The sequence below is a fragment of the Lepus europaeus genome, chromosome 13 (assembly GCF_033115175.1).
Source record: "Lepus europaeus isolate LE1 chromosome 13, mLepTim1.pri, whole genome shotgun sequence".
NCBI lineage: Eukaryota > Metazoa > Chordata > Mammalia > Lagomorpha > Leporidae > Lepus > Lepus europaeus.
Window position 1 is genome coordinate 59,709,441 of NC_084839.1, and position 22,052 is coordinate 59,731,492.

A 22,052-nucleotide genomic window follows, 5' to 3' on the forward strand; every position below is an offset into this window, starting at 1 on the left:
GGAGTTGGCGAACTCAAAAGGCTTTCATAGCCTTGGCAGCTCATGACAAGAGCCTCGGGTGATTACTGACATCATAAATAAGAATGTCAATTGTTAAATCAACAATAGGAGTCACTGTACACTTACTCCCCAGGTAGGATCTCTGTCCTTAATGTGTTGTACTATGTGAATTAATGGTATGACTAGTACTCAAACACTACTTTATACTTCGTGTTTCTGTGTGGGTGCAAACTGTTGAAATCTTTACTTAGTATATACTAAATTGATCTTCTGTATATAAAGATAATGGAAAATGAATCTTGATGTGAATGGGATGGGAGAGGGAGTAGGAGATGGGATGGTTGTGGGTGGGAGGGAGGTTATGGGGGGAAAAAACCACTATAATCCAAAAGTTGTACTTTGGAAATTTATATTTATTAAATAAAAGTTAAAAAAAAAAAAAGAAAGGAAATAGGACAGGGAGTGCAGAGAGTTGTTAATCCAGGGAGAATGCAATATGCCAAGGTACCAAGAGAAGTCATTAATGGAGAAAACAGGAGTGAGAACCCTACACTGACAAAGGCTGTCCACATTCTGTAAGTCAATGACACTAATAAAGAGGGAGGAAGAGGGAAGTAATCTAGTTTGTAAAATACATAAGAGATAAAATAACCAAATGAATAAGCCATGAAGCCTTTGTCCAAAGAAACTCTTTTACAGACACATTAGAACTACTGGTAAATTTCAAATAGGAGAATAAATATTAGATAACCTTGAAGAATTATTGTCAATTTTGTTAACCAGGATAATGGTAGTGTGTTCTTAGTTTTTAAAAATATATACTTACATATTTATGGATGAAATACTACAATGCCTCAAATTTATGACAAAATAATTTAGCAAAAGAAAATGAAATATTAATAACTGATAAACATAGGTGTTGAATATAGAGGAAGCTCATTAAATAATTTTTTCTTTACAGAAAAAATAAAATATGTTGTCACAGTTAGTGTCTGGCCACAGTTCCAACTCTTACTCAAAATCTGTGGATGACCAAAATGAGAGATTATTTAGGCACATTTTTAGTTCTGTTTCCTTATATTCTTCAGCCTGTTAACTTTTTCTGTATGTTAGCTGTTTACAGTTAAGTCCCTTGTTAGATGGTAAATTTGAGGACAGGTATGTTACTGACTTTTGTTATGCAGAAGAGTGCTTATGTATAAAAGGAAATTGGCAGGATAGATAGAATTGCTTTTGAATATAGCTTGTACCTGACACCTGTGAAGAACACAGAGTTTTTCTAAACAATTGTTTTTCACCATACAAAACTAGGAACTAAAAGATATATTTGTACATAATTATAAATTCCTTAAGTTTCTTGAAAGTGAAGCATACAGTAATATATTATCAACTACACCAGAGGTTTTCAAAGTGTGGTCTGGTGTCTGAGAATTAGAGACAGTTTTGAGGAATCAGGGAAGTAAAAACCATTTTGCTAATAACATTAACATGATATTTATCTTTTTCACATTCATTCTCTCATGACTGAATAAAGTAGATTTATCTGTTTTTATTCTCATTCTCTCATGATTGAATAACAGGGCTTTTTACATGATTTGTAATGATGTCATCATTCTAACAGCTAACAGAATATGTTTGTGTATTCCTGTGTTTTAAACTTTTTATTTTTCTTTCTTTTTACCTATTTATCTATCTATCTATCTATCTCAAAGAGAAAAAGAGATCTTCCAACTTCCAACTTAGATGGCTGACTCCTCAAAACGCCTCAAAATCCAGAAGCCTGGAACTTCATCCAGATATTCCATGTGGGTGGCAGGATCCCAAGCACTTGAACCCTAATCTGCTACTTTCTCACTAGTGAGCTGGATGGGAAGTGGAGCAGCTGAAGACTGTAATCAGCACTCTGATATGGGACGCCAGCATCAGAATGGTGGCCCTGGTTTTAATTTCTTTTTTTTCTTTTTTTTTTTTTTTGACAGGCAGAGTGGACAGTGAGAGAGAGACAGAGAGAAAGGTCTTCCTTTTGCCGTTGGTTCACCCTCCAATGGCCGCCGCGGTAGCGCGCTGCGGCCGGCGCACCATGCTGATCCGATGGCAGGAGCCAGGTGCTTCTCCTGGTCTCCCATGGGGTGCAGGGCCCAAGCACTTGGGCCATCCTCCACTGCTCTCCCTGGCCACAGCAGAGAGCTGGCCTGGAAGAGGGGCAACCGGGACAGGATCAGTGCCCCGACCGGGACTAGAACCTGGTGTGCCGGCGCCGCAAGGCGGAGGATTAGCCTAGTGAGCCGCGGCGCCGGCTAATTTCTAACACAGTACTTACAAAGAGGTACAAATGACAAAAACAAAAGCTCTTTAGGGTTCTCAAATATTGTTAAAAATATAAAGGAGTTTTAGGACCAAAATGTAAGAAATGTCAACAAAACAAATATTTTCCTTTCTCTCTGTCATCTTCAAGATTTAGGTACATGTTTATGTGTATGAATGAGCATGACTTTATGTTGTCATTTTATGATTATTATGTGCTTGCTGCACATTTCAGATTATAAGGGGATGTTGGCACTGGCATTGCGATGCAGCAGGTTAAGCTATCACCTGTGATACCAGCATCCTATATTAGTGGCAATTCAAGTCGTGCTCCACTTCTGATCCAACTCCCTACTAATGCACCTGGGAAAGCAGCAAAAAATGACCCAAGTCCTTGGCTCTTGCACCCACATGGGAAACCCTGATGGCCCCTGGCTTCAACTTGGCCCAGCCCCCCACAGTTGCAGTCTTTTGGGGAGTGAACCAGAATATTGAAGATTGATTTATCTGTCTCTGTCTCTCCCTGTTCTCACTGTAATTCTGCCTTTCAAACAAATAAATCTTCAAACAGATGCAAGTACGAAGAAAAGTAAATCAAAGTTCCTTCCTGGGGCCAGGGTTGCAGCACAGTGGGTTAAGCCAACCCTTACAATACTGGCATCCCATATGAGTGTCACTTCAAGTCCCGGCTGCTCCACTTTGGATCCTTCTATTGTGCCTGGGAAAGTAGAAGATGGCCCACAATGGAAGATGGCAGAAGTGCTTAGGACCCTGCAACCATGTAGGAAACCTGAATGGAGTTCCAGGTTCCTAACCCAGCTCCAGCCACAATGGCCGTTTGGGCAATGAACAAGTAGATGGATGATCTCTCTTTCTCTTTCACTTCCTCTTGAACTCTTTATCTTTCAAATACATAAGTAAATAAAAAAAAAAACTTCAAATTATGAAATTTCTGCTTTCTCCTTAAAACACGGACTGAAGAACTTAGGAAACAGGGATAAGGCAAAAGCAATGGGAAGTGAATAAATGTATTTTTCTGAAGATGCTCTCCCAGGATAATTAGAAATTCTTTGGGGAGAATCACTTCATTTAATCACCTGCTGGTAATGAAAAACAAAAGAAACAAAGGTAGAATTTGATTATGACTACCTCAGACTCTGCATTTTCAGCATGGAAAATAAAGTAACAAATTTTACTTAAAATATCTACTTACTTCTTTTGTTTTGATCTTTGCCTTGTCATTGGAAGGCTTTCAAGCTAAATTTTGTTTGTTTTTAAAGATTTATTTATTTATTTGAAAGTCAGAGTTACACAGAGGAGAAGGAGAGAGAGAGAGAGAGAGAGAGAGAGAGAGAGAGGAAGAGAGAGAGAGAGAGAGAGAGATATGTCTTCCATCTGAAGGCTCACTCCCCAATTGGCCGCAAGGCCAAAGCTAGGCCGATCTGAGGCCAGGAGCCAGGAGCTTCTTCTGGGTCTCCTACACGGGTGCAGGGGCCCAAGGACTTGGGCCATCTTCCACTGCTTTCCCAGGCCATAGTAGAGAGCTGGATTGGAAGTGGAGCAGCCAGGACTCGAATCGGCACCCATTTGGGATGCCGGCACTGCAGGCAGCGGCTTTACCCGCTATGCCACAGTGCCGGCCCCTGAACTTTGTTTTGAAGAAGGTACACATTTGTCAATTCAGGTAACACAAACTTCTGCAGGGTTTCCATTATCAAAATCACATTCCCTACTACTAAAGCCCTTTAGAAGATAAGTTATTTGACAAATGTGAAAACTGTACCAAGTTGTGTTCCAAATCATGAAGAATTTAATTTGTATACAACTGTGGGTTAGTCTATTATGAGTGGCCTTGATCATAGAAGGTGGTCACATTTTTCTGAAAACAAATATTTTAGTTATACCAATTGATAAATATCCTCTGAAAATTTAGAATCTGTTATCATACCTTACCTTATTTATAAAGGATTCTCTACAAAATTAAAATTCATAATACCTTTAAGCAAAGTCAAAACATTTCCATAATTCATTACCTTTGACAACAGCTTGTCAAATAAACTATCCATTATCGCCACAAGCTTAGCTGATATTTCAGCTATGTGATCATGATAGTCCTGTAAATGAGAAATAATATTGATGTTAAACTCCCTAAGACACATCCAAAAAATACTCAACAATTAAGGAATTAAATCTATGAAATGCCAATACAAAATATATGAAAAAGTACCTTAGTGATATGATCAAAATGCCTAAGCATGTTACATTGCTTAGGTGGTAGTCGAGCTTCAAAATGAGCCCGGATCACAGGAATGTAGTGCACAATTAGCTGTAGGCATCTTGAAGAAAGAGCTGAAGATCCAGGGAACGGATGTACAACAGAGAAACAAGAAAAAGGGTATTAGTTGATTTTCAATTACATATCAAATTAAGTATCATTTAGTAGTGAGTAATATATCGAACATCCAATGGACTGAAGCTGTGAACATTAACAGTGTGAGGACACTAACAAGACACCTGAATCTCTTCTGACATTCAAATACCTTTCATAAAGTGTTCCTACACATTTCATCTTAGTATTTTCTAGCATAGTACAACTTCCAAATAACTCGTTAGAGTAGAAATTCCTCATGACATTTTCCCAGTGATTAAATTTTCATTTATAATACAAAAAAAGAGTGAGGTAGCATGTCACTTTGTATAGGCTTTAGTTAGAGCCATGAAAACATCAGGTTTAATAAAAACATAATAACAATGACATCATTTTAACACCTCAGCATGTGAATTAAATGCAAGAAACCATACCCAAATTTTTTGTAGTTATTGTTTTTAGTCCAACAACTTGCAGTGCACCGGCTCCAAGAACTAACTGGCAACTTCTTGAATTGAAGTACTAACAAAGGAAGGAGAAAAAATACAGTAATTTATTAAAAACCATTCTTTATATGCTAGCAATGTGTTAACTATTCTAAAACTACATTCCTCTTTCCTCTCATTCAAGGACCAAATGAATTTTCTAGTAGAGGCAATTAGGACATATTTATACAGTAATAAAATAGGAGATGGGTAGTTCAAATGATAATATTTACTGTCTGGTAAGGGCAAAGTTGAGAGATTCTAAAAGATCAGTTTTAAGAAATCTTTAATTTGCATTCGCAAAACTAGTTTGGTAACACTTATTGTAAAGTTCCACTTTTGAAACAGATAACAAAAATCTTTATGAACTAAAACTCAGTTCAAGACAGACTTGACAGAATAGAAGTTTGGAAAAATAAAGCCTTTCCTATATACTAACAGTTAAAAATATCTGTTAATATGAAATGGCTGAATAAAGTTATCACTACATTTTCATTTTACGTCAATGGCTCTGAAAGAACGATGTAAGAAAAATCTCTAACCTTAGTGAGATGAATTTTGTAAAGTTCTGTGAATTCCTTCCATGCACATTTGAAACCAGTCCAGGTTTTTTGACCTAAGTGGCCTCAGTCATGTTCAGCACCTAACGAACAAATCATCTCCTGTCTCCAATGTCATTAACAACTCTATGGGTGTAATGAGGATTCACTAAATGTGGAGTGATAAGGAAGCAGGCAGCCTTTTTCCAGTAATATGTTGTGATTCAACCACAATCAAATGTCACAAAATCAATGTCATAAAGACAACTCGACCTTGAAGTGCTTAGAGTTGAAAGATTAGTCATAACCTAATGAATTAATTCTTCCAACTATTTCCATATCAAGGTGAAGTCATACACACCTTCAATAAATCTGACAGACGAGTAAGCATGTCAGTAGTAACAGATGGGATGTTATCCACACACTGGCAATATTCAAGAATAATTCTTATTAACAGCAATACAGTTCTGTAAGAAAACAAAGAGTAGATAATCAAAACAGCAAAAAAAATTGATTTGGCATATAAAAATCAAAGTATTACTTCTTGGGGGATCTAAGAAGTTAGAAGCTACACTGACCTCAGCCACAGAAAGATACCAGAAAAACAAAGGACCACATTCCCAGGGGACTGACTGAGAGAAATTTTCAGTGGAGAATAGACAGAACAGAACAGAAATTCCACAGGATAGCAAAGAGAGAGGGCAGATACCAACACCATCAGCCATGGGGCCATCTGCTCCTGCGTATACATGGCTAGTTCCTGGCTGGGAGATACCATCTCACCAGGGTAAGGTGAGAGGAGGCTGCTGAGGTTCCCATCACTGGTGGCTCTGAGGAAGAACTCCAGGGTCCACAGTGACTTCAAATCTGGCTTGGGGAGCCAGCAGGGGTCTGGTGACTACTTCGCCTATGAAGGGAGGCCACGTTATCTCCCACCTCTCACCCCACCAATGCACCAGATTCAATTTGCTATAAGGAATAGCAGCTGAATTCTATCCTGAACAGCAGGCAGCCCCACTGTTGAGGGAGGCCACCCCAGCTAGAGATGGGGCCATATGCAGGGCAGAGAGCAGGCTCCCTGCACCGTGTGACTTTTCAGAGTCCTGGGCAAAAGTCTATGGAGTTGAGAGGATCATGGTCTACAGCTAAATTTCCATACACCCACCCAACCTGACTGTAGACTTGCAGATCCTTCCACACTGGGGAAGGATCTGGTGGAGGGGTCGGGGAATGCACTGCAGAGTGGGTCAGTGCTCTGGATGGTGTGTGTGCCTAGGTAGGTGAGGTGTGCTGCCACTGTGCATTCATTCTAGCCTGTGAATCGGCTGCTTCACCCTTGCAGAGGACTGGGACTGTGAACATGCTAGTGGGCTCCAACATCCCCTTCCCCCATTGACTGTAGCCAGATGTGCTCCACCATGCTCATCTTCTGTGTTGCTCTGGACTCTTGCCCCACCCACAAAGGGGCTGCCAGAGCACCCTTTCGTCACCCAGCACATACCCTGGAATTCAAGCGTAAGCCTTAGGCATTCCACCAACCCCTAGAGGCACATTTCCAGGTATAAAGCTTTCAATAAAAAAAAATCCACCCTCTAGAGGAGACCGTAACAAAAGAACCCGCAGATGCACAAAAGTCAATGTAGAAAAACAAAAAATATGAATAAGGAAGGCAATATGACTCCCCAAAAGGAACACAGTAATACATTAATACTGGACTGTGGGGCCGGCACCGCAGCTCAATAGGCTAATCCTCTGCCTCTGGTGCCGGCACACCAAGTTCTAGTCCCGGTCAGGGCGCCGGATTCTGTCCCGGTTGCCCCTCTTCCAGTCCAGCTCTCTGCTATGGCCCAGGAGTACAGTGGAGGATGGCCTGGTCTCCCATGTGGGAGACCAGGAGGAAGTACCTGGCTCCTGGCTTTGGATCAGCGCAGTGCGGCGGCCACAATGGCCATTGGAGGGTGAACCAACGGTAAAGGAAGACCTTTCTCTCTCTCTCTCACTATCTAACTCTGCCTGTCCAAAAAAAAAAAAAAAAAAAAAAAAAAAATGGACTGTGAAGAAGGGGAGACTGAAAAAAATGCCTGAAAAGGAACTCAAAGGAATGACTGTAAGGTTAACCAGTTACATGAAATAAGCAAATCTGTACATGACATAGACATGAAATTTTGCAGAGAGACAATGAAGAAAAATCAGACAAATATTAGAAAAGAAATATTCAGTAAGTCACATAAAACAATACAGTGGAAAGCCTTTATGACTTGTGAGGCAGAAGACAAACTGATCCACAAGACAGGTCTTTAGAAATAGTCAGACAAAAGAAAAAAATGAGACAAAAACAGTATTTGAGATGATAGGGTATCATCAAAGGACCACATATACAAATATTAGGAATTCCTGAAGGTATGGAAAAAGAGAGAATGGTTTAGAAAACTTACTCAGTGAAATAATATCAGAAAATGTCTCCAATACGGAGAAAGATGGACATCCAAATACAGGAAGCACACAGAACAAACAAACATGATCAGAAAAGATCCTTACCACTATACATTACAAACTTGCAAAATTAAATCATAAAGAGAATATCCTAAAATATGCCAAAGAGAAATGCAAAATCACCTTTAAAGGATTTCCCATAATATTAATAGCAGACTTCTCAATAAAAACCTTATAGACCAGGAGAGAATGGAGATATACTCCAAGTAATAAAAGAAAAAAAACTGCCAAATCAGAATACTTTACCCAGCTAAACTCTCATTTATAAATGGAAGATGAAATAAAAACCTTCCAAGATAAACAAAAATTCAAAGAATTTGTCACTACCCAGCCAGGCTTACAAATGATATATAAGAAGGTACTACACACAGAAACAGAGAAAGATATTCAACATCATGAAAGAATGTGAAGGCAGGAAACCTAGAAGAAGAACAAAAAAGATTCAAAGCAAACAATAGGAATATTCATGGAAAACTGGCAAGACTAAGTGATTACTTATCAATAATAACCTTGAATGTAAATGGCCTAAATTATCCAACTAAAAAACACAGACTGGCTGAATGGATGAAAAAACCAAGACTCATCTATATGCAACCTATAAGAAACACACTTCCCCAATATAGATACAGACAAAGTGAAAGAATGGAAAAAGAAATTCCATGCAAATGGAAATCAAAACCAAGCAGGAGTAGTTATACTCAAACAAAACAGACTTTAAAACAAAAATTTAAAAGAGATAAAGTCATTATGTAATGATTAAGGGATCAATTCAACAAAAGCATGTGATTTTAATAAATATATATACACCAAAAGCCAGGACACCCAGTTTTATAAAACAAATGCTGAGAGTTCCAAGATGGTGGAGTAGGGAGGAAGATTACTGCTCTAGTCTAGAAGACAGTTTAAAAACAGTGGAGAGAGTGCAGTCTCAGGGAAGAGTTAGGGAGAAAGGCAGAGGAATCTCTATGCAAATTAGGGGGACACAGTAGACCTAAATGGAGGGCGTGGACATCCACAACTCAGGACTACAGCAGCCCAGAACCTATGCACCAGTGTTGGAAAGTGAGATGAGACCAGCCCACAGCAGCCCAAGCCACTGGGGATAAAGCTGCAGGAAGAGCTTAGAGGGAACCTGGCTTGGAGCCCCCTGGGGGATAGTGTACTTGCCAAACTAAAGGGAGGAGAAAAAAAAAAAAAAAAACAGGGATACGTTTCTCTTTCTCCAATCACTTTACAACAGTATCCTGTAACAAGCCAATACAGCAGGCACCATTTTTGGACATATGTAATAGCTGCACCAGCTCCTGTCCGAGCCCAGCAACCAGCCAAGTGGAGACTCCTGACTCTGGCAGGGACAATTAACAGGGGCTGGGTGCTCATGACTGTGGGAGGCCTGTGCGCCAGGACTGCGAAAAAGATTGAGGCTGCAACAACTGCTTTAAGTAACACTCTGAACTCAGAATCAGCCTCTAAGGCTTCCTGTCTGGCTAAAAAGCCCATGAGAGCATTTCAGGCATGGAAAGCCAAGACACTGTCACAAAAAAATGTTCTATATGAAGGATCTCTGTGAGTGAGACCCAGCGGAAAGGAGGGGCCATCAAAGAAGGAAGAACTTGGCCAGCGCCGTGGCTCACTTGGCTAATCCTCCGCCTGCAGCGCTGTCATCCCGGGTTCTAGTCCCAGTTGGGGTGCCGGATTCTGTCCCGGTTGCTCCTCTTCCAGTCCAGCTCTCTGCTGTGGCCCGGGAAGACAGTGGAGGATGGCCCAAGTGCTTGGGCCCTGCACCCACATGGAAGACCAGGAGGAAGCACCTGGCTCCTGGCTTCGGATCGGCGCAGCATGCCGGGCGTAGTAGCCATTTTGGGGGATGAACCAATGGAAAGGAAGACCTTTCTCTGTCTCTGTCTAAATCTGCCTGTCAAAAAAAAGAGGAACTTCCCTCTGAAAGGAGGAGATAATTTCCACTTTGCTTATGGCCTTGTTTAAATACTGATGGAGTTTGTGGACTCAAAAGGCTTCCATAGCCTTGGCAGCTCATGTAAAGAGCCTCAGATGGTCACTGATGTCATACATAAGAGTGTTAATTGTGGGGCTAGCACTGTGGCGCAGCAGGTTGATGCCTTGGCCTGAAGCACCAGCATCCCATATGGGCACCGGTTAGAGACCTGGCTGCTCCACTTCTGATCCAGCTCTCTGCTGTGGCCTGAGAAAGCAGTGGAATATGACCCAAGTCTTTGGGCCCCTGCACCTGTGTGGGAGACCTGGAGAAGTCTCCTGGGTCCTGGCTTCAGATTGACACAGCTCCAGCTATTGAGGCCAACGAGGGAGTAAACGAACCATCGTATGAAGATTTCTCTCTCTCTCTCTCTCCCTCTCCCTCTCCCTCTTCTCTCTCTTTGTAACTCTGACTTTCGAATAAATAAATCTTTTTTTTAAAAAAGCGTGTTAATAGCCGGCGCCGCGGCTCACTAGGCTAATCCTCCGCCTTGCGGCGCTGGCACACCGGGTTCTAGTCCCGGTCGGGGCACTGGATTCTGTCCTGGTTGCCCCTCTTCCAGGCCAGCTCTCTGCTGTGGCCTGGGAGTGCAGTGGAGGATGGCCCAAGTGCTTGGGCCCTGCACCCAATGGGAGACCAGGGGAAGCACCTGGCTCCTGCCATCGGATCAGCACGGTGCGCCGGCTGCAGCGCGCCGGCCGCGGCGGCCATTGGAGGGTGAACCAACGGCAAAGGAAGACCTTTCTCTCTGTCTCTCTCTCTCACTGTCCACTCTGCCTGTCAAAAATAAATAAATATCTACAAAAAAAAAAAAAAAGCGTGTTAATTGCTAAATTAACAACAGGAGTCACTGTGCAGTAACTCCCCATGCAGGACTTTGGTCTTCAATGAGTTGTATTAAGAGAGTTAGCTGTAAAAGTAGTTCTCAAACAGTTTGTGTGTGTGTGTGTATGCAAATTGTTGAAATCTTTATTTAGTATACAGTTGGTCTTCTGAGTATAAAGTTAATTGAAAATGAAGCTTAATGGAGAATGGGACCAGGAAAGGGAGAGGGAGGAGGGGGAGGGGTGGGAGTATGGGTAGGAGGGCAGGTATGGTGGGAAGAATAACTATATTCCTATAATTGTACTTATGAAATTTGCATTCCTTAAAAAATAAAAAAATAAAATAAAATAAATGCTAATAGGTATAAAGAGAGACATACAATAACAACTGATGACTCCACTTTCATCAATGAACAGGTTAACCAGACAAAAACATCAACAAAGAAATAACAGAGCTGGGGCTGGTACTGTGGTATAGTAAGCTAAACCTCCACCTGTGGCACCAACATCCCATATGGATGCTGGTTTGAGTCCCAGCTGCTCTTCTTCCAATCCAACTCTCTGCTTACAGCCTGGGAAAGCAGTAGAAGATGGCCCAAGTGCTTAGGCCCCAGCACCCACATGAGAGATCCAAAAGAAGCTCCTGCCTTCGGATTGTACCAGCTCTGACCACTGTGGCCATTTGGGGATCAACCAGCAGATGGAAGACTTTTCTGTCCCTCTCTCTGTCTGGAACTCTGCCTCTCAAATAAATAAGTAAAAATCTTTAAAAAATATATAAAAACCAGAGTTAATCTATACTACAGACCAAATGGACCTAAATATCTACAGACCAATTCATCCCAAAGCTGTGGATTACATATTCTTTTCATCAGTGCATGGGACATTCTCTAGGATTGACTACATATTAGGACTCAAAATAAGTCTTCACAAATTAAAAAACTGAAATATCATGTATCTTTTCTGACCATAACAGGAACGACAGTGGACATTAACAAAAAAAGATACTTTAGAAAGTATACAATCACATGGAGACCAAACAACATGCTCCTGAATAAACAGTGGGGTCATAGAAGAAATCAAAAGGCAAACTGAAAAATTCCTTGAAATCAATGAAAATCAAAGCACAATAGGTCAAAACTTAAGGTTAAACAGCAAAAGCACTGTGTTAAGAAAAAAGTTTACAGTAATATGTGCCTAAATAAAAAAAACTGGAAAGGTACCAATAAATGATCTACCAGTGCATCTCAAGGACCCAGAAAAACAAGTCAAACTCCAAATTAGAAGGAACGAACTATGAAAATTAGAAAAGAAATAAAAAATAGAAATAATAAATACAAAAGTTGAAACAAAGACCTGATTTTTTAACAAAAATAAAATTAATAAACCATTAGCCCAACTAACCAAAAATAAATAAATAAAAGAAGTGGGGGAGAGGACCCAAATTAATAAAATCAGAGATTTACAATTGATATCGCAAAAATTCAAAGAATCATTAGGAATTATTACAAACAAGCATATGACAACAAATTGGAAAATCTAGAAGAAATGGATAGATTCCTAGACATATATAACTTACCAAAATTGACGCATGAAGACTTAGAAAATCTGAGTAAACCACTAACCCAGAATGAGATTAAATCAGTAATAGCCTCCCAATAAAGAAAAGCCCACGAATAGATGGCTTTACTACTGAATTCTACCAAACTTTTAAGTAGAACTAACACCAATTCCTTCTAAACTATTCAAACACAATTGAAAGATAGAGAACCATGGCAAACTCATTTTTAAAAAGATTTGAGAGGCATAGTTACAAAGCTGGAGAGACAAGAGAGAGATCTTCCATCCGACAGTTCACTCCCCAAATGGCCACAACAGCTGGAGCTGGACCAATCCAAAGCCAGGAGCTTCTTCTGGGTTTCCCAGGCAGATGCAGGGGCCCAAGCACTTGGGCCATCTTCTATTGCTTTCCCAGGCCATAGCAGAGAGCTGGATCAGAAGTGGAGCAGCCAGGACTCGAACTGGCACCCACATAGGATGCTGGTGCCACTACATGTGGATGTTTAACCTACTACGTCACAGCACTGCCCCCACCACCACCACCACCACACACACTCATTTTTGGAGGCCAGTATTACCTTAACTCTAAAACTAGAAAAAGATACAACAAAAATAGAGAACTATAGACCAATATCCCTGATGAACTCAGATGCAAAAATCCTCAACAAAATACTAGCCAAGTCAAATCCAGCAATATATAAAAAAGATCATTCATGCAGACCAATGAGATTTATCACAGGGATGTAGAGACAGTTCAAGATACACAAATCAATAAATGTGATATATCACATCAATGAAATGAAGAATAAAAATCATACAATTAGCTCAATAGAGCAGAGAAAGCATTTGATAAAATACAATATCCTTTCATGATACAAACCTTAAAAAACACTAGGCATAGGCTGGCGCCGAGACTCAATAGGCTAATCCTCCGCCTGCAGCACTGGCACCCCAAGTTCTAGTCCCAGTCGGGGTGCCGTATTCTGTCCAGGTTGCCCCTCTTCCTGTCCAGCTCTCTGCTGTGGCCTGGGAGTGCAGTGGAGGATGGCCCAAGTCCTTGGGCCCTGCACCTCCATGGGAGACCAGGAGAAGCACCTGGCTCCTGGCTTCGGATCAGCGCAGTGTGCCAGCCGCAGCGCACTGGCTGCAGCGGCCATTGGAGGGTGAACCAACGGTAAAGGAAGACATTTCTATACCCTGTCTCTCTCTCTTACTGTCCACTCTGCCTATCAAAAAATAAAAAATAAAAAATAAAAAAAAACCACTGGGCATAGAACATATCTCAACACAAAGCAATGTATGACAAATGCACAGCCAGCATCATATTCAATGGGAAAAGGCTGGAAGCAGACAAGTATGCCCACTCTCACCACTATATTCAATATAGTTCTGGAAGTTTTAGCCAAAGCTCTTAGGCAAGAAAAATAAATCAAAAGGATACCAATTGGATAGGAGAAGTCAAATTATCCCTGTTTGCAGATGACATGATCCTTTTTATGAGAATCCAAAGACTCCACTAAAAGACTATTAGAACCATAAGAAAATTTGGCAAATTTCCAGGATATAAAACACAAAAAAATATACTTATAGAATCAGTCCCACTCATAACAGCTACAAAAATAATTAAATACTTTGGGGAGAAATTTAACCATGGATATTAAAGATCTCTATGATGAACATCAATTAAATAAATAGAAGAAACCCATAAAAATGGAAAAAATATTCCATGTTGATAGATTAAAAGAATTAATATCATCAACATGTCCAAACTGGGCTGGTGGGGCCAGCACTGTAGAGTAGCAGGTAAAGCCGTCACCTGCAGTGCCGGCATCCAATATGGTTGCTGGTTTGTGTCCTGGTTGCTCCACTTCCAATACAGCTCCCTGCTAATGTGCCTGGGAAAGCAGCAGAGGATGGCCCAAGAGCTTGGGCCCTTGCACCCACATGGGAGACGTGGAAGAAGCTCCTGGCTCTGGTTCTGGATCAGCTCAGTTCTGGCCGTTGCATTGCCATACTTATAGCAGTTCAATTCACAATGGTTAAGATATGGAATCAATCTGGGTGTCCATCAATTGATGACTGGATAAAGAAAATGTCATGTATATACATACATGATAGACTACTACTCAGTCATAAAAATAATAAAATACTGATATCTGCAATAAAATGGATACAACTGAAGATCATTATGCTAAGTGAGATAAGTCAGACCCAAAAACACAAATATCCATTTCTCTTATTTGTGATAGTTTATATATAGAAAGGATAAACACTATTAGGTGTCATCATATCATTTAAGTATATAGTTAGAAATATTACTGTGGAGCTGGCACTGTGGTAGAGCAGGTAAAGCAGCCACCCATATGGGTGCCGGTTCTAGTCCAGCTGCTCCACTTCTGATCCAGCTCCCTGCTATGGCCTGGAAAAAGCAGCAGAAGATGGCCCCAGTGCTTGGGCCTCTGCACCATGTGGAAGACCTGGAAGAAGTTCCTGGCTCCTGGCTTTGGACTGGCCCAGCTCTGGCCATTGTGGCCATTTGGGGAGTGAACCAGTGGATGGAAGACCCCCACCCCTCTCTGTCTCTCTGCCTCTGTCTCTCTGTAACTCTGCCTTTCACATAAATAAATAAATCTTTAACATAAAGAAAGAAATGTTACTTCACTGAGTCATACCACATAAATGACAGTATACTCTTTCACACTTACAAAAAAGAAACAGAAGGGGAGAACGGTGCGGACTCTTAGGGTATTAGTAATGTTTTTTTCTTTTTTTTTTTTTTAATTTTTTTTTTTTTTGACAGGCAGAGTGGACAGTGAGAGAGAGACAGAGAGAAAGGTCTTCCTTTTGCCGTTGGTTCACTCTCCAATGGCCGCCGCGGTAGGCGCGCTGCAGCCGGCGCACCGCGCTGATCCGATGGCAGGAGCCAGGTGCTTCCCCTGGTCTCCCATGGGGTGCAGGGCCCAAGGACTTGTGTGGGGAAATTAGTTACATGATGGACCCCAGGGGAAGTAAGGTGGGCGGAATCCAAAGTTGTTTACCACTAAAACTGATTGGTTGCGCAACATCAGGGGAGGTAACAAAACTAGTAACAAGTGTATAGACATATGGCTAGTCCTATAGAAAGCCCCCCGTAAGGTGAATTTTTAAGTGGTTGGCTGGTCCTTAGCCCTGCCCCAATGACTCTGCAGTTTTGTGCTATAAAAGGTTCTGTTTCTCAGGAAGTAAATGAGTCCTTGCTAGACTTGGCTCCCCGCTGCGTCTGATTGTCTCCGGGATCGGGAGGCTGGGGAACGGACGAGCTGCGCACTCACCTTTCCTCGGACCCAGTCCATCCTTGTACGGGTGGACTAAGACCCAGCATCTGGCGCCCAACGTGGGGCCCGAACAGTTACATTTCGGCCGAGGCTAAGCGGTCTCTCAGGGTGAGTGAAACCTTTATTATGGGTAATTCTATTTTTAAGGCAGTCTGGGATACAGAAGAGACAGAGGAAGATATCGACAGTAGGAAAGATGAGGAAACACAGACAGTGGAGGTTAGAACAAAAGTAAAATTTCCCCCCTCTGCCTACATTTCGGAGGAGTCCAGGCCCCCGCCATATGCGCCTGGGAGCGAGGAGGGAGCGTCATTCTGTGTGGCCCCACAGAGGGACCTGTGTGACCTAAATCCCAATGGCCAGCCCTCCACTGAAAGACAGGGGCTTGGGGAGGTAACCTATGCGAAAGCTTGTCCGGTAGACATAAAGCAGTGTAAGGAATTGAACTCTGGGCCTGGGAACTCGCCGCCTCAGGCCTACCCTGTTAATTTAGCTCCGGGGGCTAATAGGCCCTTGGAATGGTACCCGTGGGAGGCCAAGGACCTCAAAGAACTCCGCAAGGCAGTAGCAGAGGATGGCCCAAACTCCCCCTGGGCCCAAACATTGCTACAAGATATAGCCTATCATCCATGCGTCCCCAAGGACTGGTTGGACGTAGCCAAAGCAGTCCTCACGAGTTCACAATTCATAAAGTGGTGCGCCTTCTTTAAGGAGGAGTGCCGGGTGAGAGCCGAAGCTAACCGAGCAGCCCAGCCAGCTATCCCTATTACATACACTATGCTGGCTGGGACGGGGGAAGGATTCTCTACGGGGATCCAGCAAGCTGTGCTACCTGCTCCGTACCGTGAACAAGTGAGGCAGGCCGGACTTAATGCCTGGTACAAGCTGGATGAGGGGCCCACTGAATCTCCCATCGCAGGGGTGCGACAAAAGCCAGGAGAGTCATTGCCAGATTTTGTAGCTAGGGTCGAACACAGTCTCCGTCGTAAGTTGCCAGCTGGGGACCTTCGGGATCAGTTTGTTAAAATGCTTGTTTGGGAAGGAATGAATGCTGATCATAGGACGGCCTGCGCTGGCCTGAGGGAAGCATCGATAAGTCGATGGGTAGTGGCCTCGCAGGATGTAGGTACGCAACAGCATCAAAATCAATCCCTGGCCATGACCCTACAGGCTCAGACGACGGCCATGACCCAGGCCCTCTCAGCCCAGACATCGGCAATGACAGAGGCTATTACTCAGGCTCTGGCCACCCAAAATTCCAAGTCACTCGGGCAGGCCACTCAGGGAGCCTGCTTCAAGTGTGGGCAAGAGGGGCATTTTAAACGGGAGTGCCCTCAAGCTTCCTTGACTAATAGACTGGGAGGGTCAAAGCCGCCCCGTACCCCCTGCCCTAGGTGCAGGAAGGGATATCATTGGAAAAAGGATTGCAGGTCCAAATTTGATATAGAAGGGAAGCCTTTAAACTAGAGGGGGGGCATCCTCCAGCCCCGTTAACTCAAGGAGGAACCCCATCCAAGGGGAAGCCTGGGGTAACCCGTACTAGAACAATCCAAGCCCACTGGACTGCCCCCCTTATGGAGGGGCTCCGTCCCAAAATGAGTGTTGTCATAGGTGGAAAAAGGTTTCACTGCCTAATCGACACTGGGGCGGATAGGACGGTACTCCGGGAAGAGGAGGTGCCACCCACCTGGGAGCTAGCGGATGGGCCATCAATATTAGGAGTGGGGGGCAATTCTCGATCTAAGGAAACAGTTGCCCTCATGAAATGGGTCAGTCCTGATGGAGAACAGGGAAAAATACGACCCCTGGTAGCGAAAAACCTCACAGTTAATTTATTAGGACAGGATATGCTAGGGCAAATGGATGCTGTGGTTACTACGGATCACCAGACCTTTCGTGAGGGTATTCCGGAGGAAGGAGAGGCTCAGGGCCACGGCGGGGGTATGGAAGGGGTCAAGCAAAAGGATTGTCTCACCAATCGTAAGGAACCCAAGGAATCCACTCGAGTATACCCCCAATCCTAAAGGCCACTGCTCCCCGGGTGCCACCTATCAGGTGGAGGCCGGGAAGTCCCATCTGGGTGGAGCAGTGGCCATTAACGCAACCTAAACTCGCGGCACTCCGCTTTCTGGTGGAAGAACAAATGACCCTTGGACACTTACGCCCTTCCACAAGCCCCTGGAACACGCCAGTGTTTGTTATCCAAAAGGCGTCTGGGGCCTGGCGCATGCTTCAGGACCTTCGTAAAATAAATGAAAGGATGGAATTGGTGGGCACCCCCTTGAGAGGCATGCCCTGGACCCCCGCCATACCCTCAGAGTATACCCTGGCTGTAATAGATATTAAGGATTGTTTCTTTTCTATCCCATTGCACCCGGATGACTGTGAAAAATTTGCCTTTTCCATCCCTTCCCTTAATTTTTCTCGACCCGATCAACGGTATGAGTGGACAGTATTACCACAAGGGATGGCTAATAGTCCAGCGTTCTGCCAACAGTACCTGGCCACACTTTTGGAGCCCATATTAAGTTCAGATGTTTCCCTGGCCTATGTCTATATGGATGACATCATCCTTGGACACAAAGATCCTGCCCTCCTGGAGGGCCTTTTAACCCAGGTCCTTACAACACTCACGGAGGGAGGATTCACGGTGGCTCCTAGTAAGATTCAGAGGGTACCCCCTTTTAAGGTGCTTGGTACCCATTTAACTCTAACCCAAGTCAGTCCCCTTAAACCTCTGTTGGATATCCCAACCTCCATGACCCTAACTCAACTTCAAAGGCTTTTGGGGGAAATTAATTGGCTACTGCCTTGGGTACCCATCCCCAAGGATAGTCTTGTGCCCTTGTTCACACTGCTAAAAAATAAAATGCCACAAGATAATATTACCTTTACAGATAGTCATCGGGTGATATTTCTACAGTTTCAAGAAGCCCTAGATAAAGTTTCTTTAAAAAGGTATTCTGCCAATAAGCCCTTCTCTCTGTGGCTGTTTGCAGGGATTACCCTGATTTCTGCAGTCCTGACTCAGGAAGGGGAACCAATGGAGTGGATTCACACCCCCTTGGGGGGCACACCTCGGGTATACTCTCAGGCTGATCAGCTTGCTGATTCTATAATCAAGGGCAGAACTCAGGCCCAGAGGCATTATGGCTCTGACCCCCATACCATTGTTTTCCCCTTTCGGATGTCAGACGTTGAATGGCTTACCAGGGCAAATGCCCGTCTTGCCCTTTCCCTTGAAGGGTTTTTGGGACACATCGATTGCCATTATGGGCCATCCAAATGGACCGTCATGCTATGGCGACTTCCCTTAAAAATGCCTTCTTTATTCTCTTCCAAACCCATCCTCCATGCCCCTCATATTTTCACCGATGGGGGTCAAGCAGGCTCTGCCTATGCAGCCTTCGAGGGTCAACAGGAAACCCCAAGCCGCCAAAGGTTCCAACCCTGCCAAGGATCAGCACAATATAAAGAAATGTTTGCTGTAATTATGGTTCTTCAGGACATTCAAGGGCCCTTTAACTTATATTCTGATAGCCTGTATATGGTTAACCTTCTGCCTCATGTCCCCCAAGCACATATTAGACTGGACGGTAACCCTATTTCCCCCCTCATGGTTACCCTCAAAGGTTTATTGGAGGGAAGGGGGGCTCCCATTCATGTCCAGCACTTGAGGGGACACTCAAAGCTCCCTGGGTTTCTGTCTGTTGGAAATAATTGGGCTGATCAACTAGCCACCGGCCCACAAGCATTAACTTTACAAGAAGCCACTCAATTGCATGACTTAACCCATATCAATTGGAGGGGCCTACGATACAGGTTCCCCCAAGTCCCTATATGGGACCTCAAAAAAATCGTTCACACTTGTAAAACGTGTCAACCCTTCCTGAAGGTGCCCCCATTACAGACACAGGGAGTAAATCCTAGAGGCCTCAAACCCAACACTCTCTGGCAAACTGATGTCACCCATTTTTCAGCCTTTGGTAAGCTTAAATATGTTTTTGTTTCCATCGATACTTATTCAGGAGCTTGTTGGGCCACAGCACATACAGGAGAAAAGGCTAAACATTCACAATCACATTTCCTTCAATGCTTTGCCACTCTAGGCCTGCCAGCACAGGTTAAAACGGATAATGGACCTTGCTTTATTAGCAAAGCAATGTCGGACTTTTTTAGCAGATGGCATATCAAACACACCACAGGAACACCTTACAACCCTCAGGGCCAGGCAATTGTAGAACGAAATCATCAATGCCTAAAAGAACAACTCTTAAAACAAAAAGGGGGAATTAGCCCCCATATCCAATTACAAATGGCTTTGTTCACTATCAATATTTTAAATTTTTCCAAGGGGTCAACTGAATCAAAATTCCAAAGACACTGGGGCCAATTAAACCCCAGGCCCCAGGTTCAGGTTAAATGGAAGGACCCTCTAACGCAACAATGGAGGGGACCAGACCCCTTAATCACCATGGGCAGAGGATTTGGATGTGTCTTCCCCATAGGGGAGACAGCCCCAATCTGGCTTCCAGCCAGAAACCTTAAGTTTCTACCCGTTTCCTCTATACAGGAAGAACTTATCTGAGAGTTTGCACGTGTCTTGAAGGTTTCGTGTTTTATTGGATTTGTCTGTCTTTAATGTTTAAGTGATTACCTAACTCTGATCAGATCTACCCCACAGCTTTGGTTATACGTACTAGTTCTTGGCTGAGCGATTGGACTCTCTAACAGTTTAAATTCTCAAATGGAGTCTAACAACTTTGGGACTTCCAGTAGGATCCCTGGAACTCTCAAAGGATGGGGCTCTAAATTTGTTAAAGTAACAACTGTTTGAGTCTATTCAAATTATGCAGTGTATTAAAATATTGTAAATGATGTCGGACCTATGTTGTATTCATGTTTTTGCTTTCCAGCTAAGGTGGTCTTATAAGTTTTTATGCTTTAAACTTGTTTCCTTTACAGATCTGCTTTTGCAAAAACTATAGTGTCTCTTTTTAACAGTGTCTGCTTAATGGGTTACTCTGCCATTTCTAAAGTTAGGTCATGTAAGCTCTTTTTAGCTCTGTTAAGTAGTTCTAAGTCATGTAATCATTTTGTATACTAACTCTTATGTTCAAGGTGTTTATTTCTGGTTTATTCAATAACAAAAAACATAAAATTCATGTTCTGTCAAGGTAATGTATTGTGTAAATTGATGAAAAGCATTGCTAAATACCTTTATGATTAGATCTGGTCTAAAAGTGTTAAGATCATCCTGTCTAATAAAGGGCTATCATTTCAGGAATTCTATTCTAACCAGATACTCTAAGTTCTCTTGGCACCTTTAACAAACTTTCTAAAAATCAAAGTTCTAAATTCTCTAAACTTTTGGTATCTCCAAAAGGGCCCCTGGAGATATCAAAAGATATACAGAGATAATAACCAATTGGGATGTTTAAAAGTGCTGCCAAGATGTAAAATGATTCAACACTCTACTAAAATTCCTCACAACCCACAGGAACAGGCTAATGTGAAAAAAAAAAACAAAAACAAAAACAAAAAAAAACCATCAATGCCTCAAAAAACAGTTATTAAAACAAAAAGGGGGAGTGGCTACCCCCCATCTACAGTTACATAAGGCCTTGTTTACTATCAATATTTTAGATTTTTTGAAAGGGTCAAGGGAGTCAAGGTTCCAAAAACATTGGGGACATTTAACCGCTAAACCTCAGATGCTCGTTAGATGGAGAGACCCTCTCACCCGACTCTGGAGAGGGCCTGACCCACTGATTCAGTTGGGAAGAGGATTTGGCTGTGTGTTCCCCATAGGGGAGTTGACTCCAATTTGAATACCGGCCAGAAATATCAGGCCTATGCCCGATGCAAGTAACAACCCACCCAGGGAGCAGTTTGCCCCTGAGGGAGATCCCCTTGTCTTTCCTCTTCCAGAAACGGATGGAGATCCAGAGGCAGGTGATGATGCGGACGCTACTCTTCACTGTGATCCTGACAAGAAGTGCCCAGCCCAGTGACGGGGGATTCAATGACCCAAACGTGATCATCAAAACACTTCAGGAGGACCTAAAAAAGACGAAGAGAACTCCAAGAAAGCCCCCTTTGGACGGGCCTTAATGGACTCTTTCCCTACCTCTTCTCTCTTCTTGGACTGCTTCTTACCCTGCTTTTA

The 22,052-nt window shown here is 43.0% G+C and overlaps 1 protein-coding gene across 6 annotated transcripts in view; it reads right to left on the bottom strand.

Annotated features, from left to right (window-relative positions):
- VPS54 (VPS54 subunit of GARP complex) overlaps positions 1–22,052 on the bottom strand; it is a 132,213-nt gene that overhangs the window by 20,417 nt on the left and 89,744 nt on the right. For 5 of the 6 annotated variants that reach the window (XR_009867804.1, XM_062209526.1, XM_062209525.1 and 2 more), the window contains exons 17-20: positions 6,058–6,163; positions 5,107–5,194; positions 4,532–4,653; positions 4,338–4,418 (exon numbers count right to left, since the gene is read on the bottom strand). Coding sequence is in view for 4 of the 6 variants with exons in the window: in XM_062209526.1 (XP_062065510.1) it covers positions 4,338–4,418; positions 4,532–4,653; positions 5,107–5,194; positions 6,058–6,163 (397 nt within the window). In the remaining 2 variants the exon portion in view is untranslated. Of the gene's footprint in view, positions 1–4,337; positions 4,419–4,531; positions 4,654–5,106; positions 5,195–5,699; positions 5,801–6,057; positions 6,164–22,052 lie in introns of those variants that run through there. The other variant, XR_009867805.1, reaches the window with a different exon arrangement.